This window comes from Apium graveolens, chromosome 6 (assembly GCF_009905375.1).
Source record: "Apium graveolens cultivar Ventura chromosome 6, ASM990537v1, whole genome shotgun sequence".
In the NCBI taxonomy this organism is placed as follows: Eukaryota; Viridiplantae; Streptophyta; class Magnoliopsida; order Apiales; family Apiaceae; genus Apium; species Apium graveolens.
In genome coordinates this window covers 191421779-191431573 of record NC_133652.1, presented here as the reverse complement: position 1 = coordinate 191431573, position 9795 = coordinate 191421779, and the positions used below count along the sequence as shown (strand labels likewise).

Sequence of the window (9795 nt, the reverse complement as noted above, 5' to 3'; positions counted from 1 at the left end):
CCAGGTGGAGATGTTTAATATTCTAAGGAGGTTTCGTATGAAATTAAATCCGCAAAAGTGTGTGTTCGGCGTGGAGTCGGGCAAGCTTCTCGGGTTCATTATCAACCACAGGGGAATTGAGGCCAACCCCGCAAAGATCAAGGCATTAATGGATATGAAGTCACCCACCAATGTGAAACAGGTGCAGAGTTTGACTGGGAGAATCGCCGCATTAAATCGATTTGTTTCCAAGTCGTCCGATAGATGCAAGGAATTTTTCAAGGCAATTAAATTAGCAGGAAAAGACTTTGTATGGACGTCAGAATGTGAAGAGGCTTTCAAAAGAATCAAGGAGCAACTGGGAAACCCTCCCATGTTGTCAAAGCCGTTGGATGGGGAATCTCTAATACTGTACCTCGCAGTGTCTGAATATTCGATCAGTGCAGTTCTGGTAAGAGAGGAAGATGGGTAGCAATCACCAGTGTACTACGTGAGCAAGCGGTTACACGACGCTGAAACTCGCTACACAAGCATGGAGAAACTGGTTTACGCCCTGATTCTTGCATCAAGAAAATTGCGGCCGTATTTTCAGGCCCATAGAGTTGAAGTTCGTACAGCGTACCCGCTGCGACAGGTCCTGCATAAACCAGAGTCATCAGGCAGAATGCTGAAATGGGTTGTGGAGTTGGGACAGTTAGATTTGGAATATGTGCCCCGAACAGCGATAAAAGGGCAAGCCTTAGCCGATTTCTTGTTGAAATTTGATTCTGAAATTGATGATAAAGCTTTGGTAATGTTACATCCACCTCATGCCGAAGAGTCTTTGGGGGAGTTTCCACATCCTTGGTGTATCTTGCATATGGATGGGGCGGTTAACAATGGAGGAGCAGGTGCGGGTATAGTACTTGTGTCTCCAGAAGGCCACCATCTGATGAGCGTAATTTATTTCAAGTTTTATGCAACCAATAATGGTGCGGAGTATGAAGCGCTGATTAATGGCCTAAAAATCGCTTTGGAAATGGGGGTGCGAAACTTAATTGCAAGAAGTGACTCAGAGTTGGTAGTGAATCTGGTGAACGGGGGATTTCAAGCGCGAGGCCCGCAAACAGAATTATACTTGAGATGTGTACAGCGCCTGATTGGAATGTTCAAAGAAGTTAGAATGGAATGTGTTCCGCGGGAGAAGAATAGTAATGCGGATGCTCTGGCAAAAATGGGGTCGCAACAAGAGGCTGTGTTGTTAGGATCCATTCCCCTTGAAATCCAGGAGATTCCTAGTATCCCAGAGATAGAAACTATGCAAGTGGATGAGGCTCCCAAGGAAACATGGATGACGCCCATTCTAGCTTACATTCGCAAGGGAATACTCCCCGAGGATAAGTTTAAGGCTCGCCGACTCCGCTATCAGGCTGCAAGATATGTGATATACGACGAAGTCCGATACCAGAGAGGGTTCAACCAACCTCTACTTAGATGTGTTGAAGAAGAAGAAGGAAATTACATCCTGAGAGAAGTACATGAAGGAATCTGTGGCAATCACTCGGGGGGTAGCTCGTTGGCAATGAAAGTTTTGCGCCAGAGATATTATTGGCCCACAATGAAAGAAGATGCTACAAATTTTGTCAAGGCATGTGATCGCTGCCAGCGCTTTGCAAACTACTCATCTATACCGGCGACACTCTTGACGCCTATGGCAAGCCCGTGGCCGTTCTCCATGTGGGGAATTGATCTTATCGGAGAATTGCCGAAAGCTAAAGGAGACGTCAAGTATGCAGTGATTGCAGTCGATTACTTTACTAAATGGGCGGAAGCTATGCCACTGGCTACTATCACCGCAAAGAAAATCAGGGATTTTGTTTTCAACTCCATCGTATGTAGGTTTGGAATCCCTTACAAGCTTGTCTCCGACAATGGAAAGCAGTTTGATAGCAAAGAGTTGCGACAACTATGTGAGGAGTTGAAAATCAAGAAGGAGTTTGCAGCAGTCTATCATCCTCAAAGCAATGGACAGACAAAAGCTGTTAACAAAATAATAAAGCATACCCTCAAAACCAAACTGGAGGAACGCAAAGGGAATTGGCCTGAAGAACTCCCGAAGGTGATGTGGTCATACAACACTACGCCATGATCTACTACAAGAGAGACGCCGTTTATGCTGACTTATGGCTACGAAGCTATGGTCCCTGTGGAAGTTGGATCGGGATCACTTCGCAGAGATTGTTACAGGAAAGAAGAGGCTGAGTTTAATCAAAGGCTTCATTTAGATCTCTTAGAGGAGACGAGGGAAAATTCCCAGCTAAGGCTAGCGGCGTATCAGCAACGCGCCACAAGGTATTATAACAAGAAGGTAAAAGGACAATGGTTGAAGGTGGGAGATTTGGTACTTAGGAAAGTGATGCCCAATACAAAGAAACCCCAACATGGAGTGTTTGGAGCTAATTGGGAAGGACCGTATAGAATAAAGTCCATCCTGTGGAAGGGGACTTATCACCTTGAAGATATGGAAGGGAAGCTGGTTCCGCGGGCTTGGAATGCGGAACATCTCCGAAAGTATTACCAGTAAGGCGCGGCTTTGGCCCCTTACGTACCTCTTTTATTATTTTGGGTTATGCCCAGATTATAGGCTAGAATTAAATAAATTTTTCCTAGCCTAGGGGGGTAGTGCATGTACTACTTACCTTGGAACTAGTTGAAGGGTCATTTTTAAAAAAAAATTATCTCCCCACAGAGCATAGTAGCCATGGGACTGGTGCACTTTTGACACCAGAGCGCATTATAAATAAAATCTTTGAAATTTTTTCAAAAAATAGTTATTTGCTTTGTTTACTTGGTTGCATGACGCGTCTTAACCATAGGACGCGTCCTGATTGATGGTTTTATGCGAATGCTAACTGAATTAATGGTTGACAAAAGGATTAATAAAACTCAAAGTGAAACTAGGAAGTGTTCTATTTCCAAGGACGCGCCCAAGTTGTCTTGGTTGATACTCTTTGGACTGAATGTTACTGTAACTTTGGTAAAACATGATTCAAAAGGAAAAGTCCTTGTTTAGGACGCGTCCTAGTTGAAGGAGGATGAGTTTTAAATCAAAGGTGAGGCGCGTCAAAACCATAAGACGCGCCCAATTGTGCCTTGTGCCTTGATTAAATACGCAGGTATAACATGGTGCTATGCTCATATGTTTTTGCAAACAAAAATATTCATTAAATAACTAAAAGACGCGTCCAGTCAAGGAGGACGCGCCCAAGACGGTTGTTTGCTTGACTTGTGATAGTCAAAAAAGACGCATCCTAATAATAAGACGCGTCCATGTAAATGGAAAAATAGAATGCTTAAGTAAAAGTATGCATGGATAAGGCAAAGAGGTTTTATAAAAAAAGTGCAGGCGATTGAAGTTCAAAAATAGATACTACAACTTGCAAGGCTTCAAGGGGCCCGCACCCTTAAAATAGTTCAAGTGCATAAAAGATAGAGGACGCGTCCTAAGCAGGAGGCGCGTCCTGTGGCTTGTCTTGGTCTTCCGCAGGGGGAGGCTGAGTTTGAAGCGGAGCAGGATCAGGGGACGCGTCCTCTTCCTCTAAGCCCAGAAAAATCCTTTTGTTCTTGATGGAGTCTGCGGCCCTGACCCTGAAATCATTTACCCATATCTGGGTATCTGCATCAAACTTTGAAAATGTATAACCTGGGTCGTTGGCAATGAACCCAGAGCACCATTCTTCAAACCCGGCCTGAAAGACGTGTTGGTAAACTTGCTTCTTCTCCTCTGTCCATCCATGCAGCCTATCATCATTTAGGGTGTCAAGCTCCAGCTGCATAGTGGAATTCAGCGCAATGACACTGTCCATTTGCTTCTCCATTGAGGAGACATTGCCCTCCAACACCGCTTTTTCCGTTTCTAGACGCGTCCTCTCCCTCTCCAGACGTTTGATCTCAGCATCTTTTTCTTGGACAAGCAGGGTAATGTATCTCTCCAGGGATTTAACTTTGTCTTCGGCCTGGCTCTTTGCAGTGTCTGTAGCAGCAAGACGCGCCCTAAGCCTGACAGCCATATTAGCACTCTGCCTGGCATGCAGGTGAAGCTCGGCTGCAGCCCTGACCATAGCCTCCTCTGTTTGTTGCTCAGTCCTGAAGGTCCAACCTCTCACTTCGTCCTCGGAAAAGTCACCAACCGAGGACGTGCCCAGGTATCTGAGAACGAAAGACTGGTCATCAGGAACAGTCTTTTGATGCTTTGAGGGCGCGTCCTCCACCCTTTCGGGAATGTCTAGCACAGTGGTGTCGATTATCTTGGGTGGAGGAGAAGGAGTTGCAACATGAGGGGGGGTTTTTGCCTTTGGATCAACCTTTGTAGGAGCCTATTTTTTGGCCCTTAGCTTTTTGGAGGCCCCAATTGCGAATCCTTTGGGAAGAGAGGCCATATCTGCGATATAAACATGAAAAGGTATTAGTTAAGTACAAGAAGACACGTCTAGGAAACAAGACACGCCAATATCATGATATAAAATTCTACATGCATGACAGATATAGACGAATGAAAAGATGTATAAATGAGTGTGAGAATGACACGTCCTAAAAAGGTGACGCGTCTTACCTAAGATGCTTTTTGTAATAAAGAGACGCGCCCGTGGGTTAGGGCGCGCCCAAGGTGATATCGCATATATAAAGTAACGACTATAAATCAGGCTAAAATTAAAGCAGAAAGGTGAGCATAAATATGACGCGTCCTAAAGCCGTGACGCGTCTTACCTATAATAATTTCTTACCTTGCTCTAAATCCACCTTTTTGTTTACATCTGGCTGAATAATTTCTGTGGTTTGGAGCCCTTTGGATTTTTCGGAAGCGGTGAGGATGGGTTTCCCATTATGGAAATCTCGAAATTTGCAGAGAGAACCCACCCGTGGGGACAAAGCTCCTATTTTCTTCAAATTCTCTTCGGTAATCATGTCCTTGAGGTTGAAATGTTTCTCAGCATACTTTAAAACCTTCTCTGCTCTTTTCTTCTTCTTTCCTGTTAGCTCTTTCTGAGTTCTTTAGTCTAGAGAAGGGAGAAAAGGTTACAACAAAAGAAAGAGAGAGGGTTATAAAAGAAAGGGCGCGCCCTGATAGAGAGGACGCGTCCAAAACATTGAACTTACTTGGTTCCAAGTTGAAGCGAACGTGCGTCCTTTTGACATCATAAATGTAGAAAAATGGCTCCTTTCAGTCCCGTTCATGGCTGATTTTACCTTCATTAAATCCTTTATTGTTCAACCATTTATTGACAACCAGGAAGTGGTACTCGGGAATTGATTTCCTGATGCTTTAGAAGAAGCTAAACTCTTTCATCGAGGGCGCGCCCAATCTCAGGTTATGGTACATAATGAACAGAGCCCAGGCTAGCTTGTATGAATTTGGTGATAATTGAACTGGAGCCACGTCGTACCATTTCAAAATTTTCTTAATATAGGGGTGTAAGGGCGTGCCCACACCCAAGGAAATTAACTTTGGAGTAAGCACCATTCTTGGGATCCTTTGGTTCCCAACGTTGAAGATGTGCGGCCTCATGGTTCGAAGAGGGCGCGCCCAGATGCCCTCCATGTCATAGTATTTAATATGCCATTGGATTTCCCAGTCAGTCGCAGTCGAGTCAAGGGCAACACATGCTAGCTTACCTTCTTTCTTCCTTCTGGCATTTTTCTCTGTCTCAGTTAGGGCGCCAAGCCTGGCCCAGTCACAATCAACTTCAACATCTGAAGGTTCCCAATGTTCCAGGGGAGAATCAGATTTCTGAGGGGAAACAGGATATGCCTCGGGGTCAGGAACCCTCTTTTTAAATTCGCTTACACTAAGAGGGGATGCGTCCTGAGAAGGAGCTGCGCCTTGGGAATCTGACGCGTCCTGGGAAAGGGACGCGTCCTCGTCTGAAACAGCTGTTCCACGGGGTTTTTGGCCTGTGGTAGGAACAATTTCATCATCCGTCCAATCTTCGATGGCGGCCATAGTATGGAGAACTGGAGTTCTTTGCCTTTTAACTCCCTTCTTTTTCATTCTTGAGCTTATGGGAACATGGTCCATGGAATCGGAGCTGGAATCAGACATTATAGAGCTTCTTGATTTAAGGGAACCAAAGACGTGTCTTTCTGCTCTAAGGAAGGAATTCGTCCTGTGGATCTCGGGAAAGTCGGGTTTAAAAGAGATCAGGTGCGGGGAATAGACTCCAATACGTTTGTTGAGGGCCTTAAACGGGTGAAATGGTGAGGAAGAAGACGCGTCCTCCAGCTGCAAAATAAGGAATAAACATTTGAGGACGCGTCCAAAAAAAAAAGAAAAGGAAAAAGGAAGAAGATGGTGAATGAACGAATCACAAGGAAGAGGCTAGAAATATTTGAGGACGCGTCCTAAGAATTTATCGTGTGAAAATCACTATCGACACGCGTCCTAGTAAGGTGTTGCCCTAATATGACCTTTAGTTAAAACGGTTTAAACATATGCCTAAAACAAAGGAAATAAGACGCTCCTTGACGGGAAGACGCGTCCTACATGGTTATAATGGTGGAATGTTAATCGACTGTTAGGAATTTGGGAGAAATATGATAAAATCCCAGAAACATGTAGTTGGGAGGTCAGGGAAGCTAAATATGTGATATTTGCCTATACATACACATATACATACAAAAGAGCATGAAGAATAGTGCACGGAAACTCGAAGCATATGAACGGTTTCTTGCTCATTAAAACTAATGTACTTGGATAAATAAAGAAATAAGAGGAGATTTGTGTACCTTTTGAGTTGGGGAGTTGATTGAGCAAGATAAATCAAGTAATGGGAGGTTAAATCGTCAGGATTTTGAGCCAAAAGCTTGAGAACGGTGGTAATGGTGGTTTCCGGAGAGAAAAAGAGTAAGGTGCAATTGTGGGTTGGAGGAAGATATTTATAGAGGATAGTCAGCTTACGTGGGTGACAGCTGTACACCACGGATATGGAGTGAAGGAAATGCGCGTCCTCTGTCATTGACGCGTCCTGTGAGCCAAATTTCGCTTTTTTGGAAAGAAATTCCAATTTTGTTTTCAACTGCAAATGGAATTTGGGGGGTAGTTTTATGCCCAAAATTTGGCACTGGATTGACTTGGGTCAAACGCGGGCTGGTTACAAGTCAAACTCAGTGTTACATTGAAGAGGACTAGGACGCGTCCAGCTAAAGAGGACGCGCCTGTTTTGGGAAGGATATGTTACGAGGCAAGATGAGTGCATGGTCAAGAAAGGACGCGCCCGAGAAATATGGACGCGTCGATGTCTTTGAAAGTGCTTAGCAGATGAAATCTTATGGCGATGGAAGCTGTAGGACGCGCCTACTTTAACGATGACGCGTCATAGGAAGTGAGATGCTGTGCATGATGGTTTAGAGGAGACGGTACAAGTCTAATAAGGTTGAGGACGCACCCTAAGTTCTAGGACGCGTCCTGTGTTTGTTCTATGTGTTCTATGTGTTCTTAAGCTTGCCTGGAGAGGGGTAATGGAGGTTATTTTTACTAATATATTTGTTGCAGGTACTCTTTGAAGAATTCCCTCCTTGAGACGGTCAAGGAGGGGGATGTTTGTGAAAAGCTTGAAGGCCTCCAGGGGTATGCCTGATGATTGAAGGCCTCCTCCTGTATTCAACGGGTGTCCTCGTTGGGGATGCGGGGTTAACTTTGGTGTGTGCTTTGGGAGCTCTGTTCTTGTATTCAACGGGTGTCCTCGTTGGAGAACTTTGGAGTTATCCTGCACTTTGCACCCAAGAGCTTGGGATCACCTGTCCTGCTATCTGTGGGTTATCTTCATTCGGGGGACAGAGACGCGTCTGGCACTTGAGGTGAACCGTGACTATACCTGCGTTCGTAAATCAAGGGAGATAGCTGTAGCGGAGTGTTATCCTTGCGCAGGGAGATGCACTATCCGCGAAGTCCTGCGGTTACGGACGAGCCTTGGGCCTTCGCGATTGGGCCTCATAGTTGGACATTCCTAAAGCTAGCGGAAGACGGATATTGGATGGGCTTCTACTGGACTTAGGAATAAGAAGTTTAAACCCATCAGACTTCTTCTTCTACGAGAACTACGTCAGGCTTGATCCCTATATAAAGGGTACGTAGGCACATTGAGAGGGTAAGAAGTTGAGAGCCGATAAGAGAGCCACCACTTACTCTGATCAATCTCAGCCTAAAACAACCACAATCAACCACACACCGCTTAAGTTTCCGGCAAAGAACCACCGTCACAGATCTTAGTTCCAGCGAGAAACCTCAATCTTTGTTGTTACCAGATTCCTCCGTCAACATAATGTATTTGCCATTTTCTTTACTGTTCTCGACTCTTTTTATGTATGTATGTTGCGTATTGTTCTTGAATTTATATGTTGATTTTGTCATTTGTCATCCCCTTATACCCTATCCTTTATCTATTTAATAGTATAAAGTATGAAGGCTTTTACACTGTTAAATGACGCCTTTACACTGTTAAATGACTTATATACCCGTCTGATTTTTATAAGATTACAGTACATTACCATTACTTTATTGTACTATACCTCTTATACATGTAAGAGAAAAGTTTAGTGGAAACCTGATTTTAGTTGGAGACTTGGAAATCTAATCCTGACCTTCTTTTTTTTTTCATCCGATGGTTGCTATTGTTTTGCTTTCTTTTATTTATCACATGGGTTGAGGGGTAGTTTAGTCCTGCTGTATTATAAGTATAAGTATTATAAAAACAGTTATATACGTCAAGCCATTCATATACTTATATAAAGTTGTTAATATAGTTCACATGCATTAATCATTTTATTACATTTCCTATAACATAGAAATTTGGATGAATAAATTTTATTTGAATTTAAAAATAATTGAAATTTTCTTACGTTGTGTTCTATTTTCTAATATAAATTTATTGATGTTTCTAATATAAATTCTGTTATTTTTATTACTTAGTTTACATTATTATATCATTAATTAAATGAAAAACTAGAAAATTAAAATCGAAATTGCTCACAATTTTTTTTAATAATATTGTAGTACGTTAATATAACTTTCATTCACTAACTTAGTTTGATGTAAAATAAAATTAAGAATTAAAGTATAATTTTTTTTATAAAAAAATTCTTTATGATATTAGTGACTCAATTTATTCTCTGCTTAAATATGTATAATAAATGTTATTAGTTTTTGAAAAATTAATAAAGAATTATAATAATCATTTAGTACAGGTGTCATGCACTCTATTTTATTCAGCATTAAACAAATGAAAACTTATAATCTGTAGTTTGTAGTTGCTAGTACAAGTCAATATTTTGCTTTAATTACTCGAGTTATGCAAGTATATTATACAACCAATGCTTGGGAGGATGCATAATATTTAAATGGAGGACAATCTTTTCCAGGACATTCTTATGCAAGTTGCATTATATTTTTTATTTAGGTTTAAAAGTACTAAATATTTATTTATGCATAAATATTTTTTTTATAATTTACTCCACATCAAATATATTACACTCTAATTTTTATTAGGCTAAGTTATGCACTACAACTTTATTTTTGAATATATTTTTTAGATAATATGTGTTCTGCATGTTAAATTATATTTTTTTTTAGATTTTAAAGTAACACATTTTGTTTATAAAAAATCTACAATATGTATGCACTCTATTTTTTCTAATATATTTTTCACATAATATTTGATTCTGCAAGTTGCATTATATTTTTTATTTAGATTTAAAAGTACTACACTTTATAATTTTAAGTACTACACTCTCTTTATAAAATTCTATTATATGTTCTACCTTTCATTTTTTTAATATATTTTT

General features: G+C 41.5%; 1 protein-coding gene across 1 annotated transcript; it reads left to right on the top strand.

Moving 5' to 3' along the window:
• The first annotated feature begins 511 nt into the window (after positions 1–511).
• Positions 512–2542, top strand: LOC141665638 (uncharacterized). The gene is made up of 4 exons (XM_074471625.1): positions 512–1186; positions 1607–1746; positions 1858–1953; positions 2119–2542. Exons 1-4 carry the CDS (start codon positions 512–514, stop codon positions 2540–2542), a joined length of 1335 nt encoding a protein of 444 aa, XP_074327726.1.
• Positions 2543–9795: the final 7253 nt, after the last annotated feature.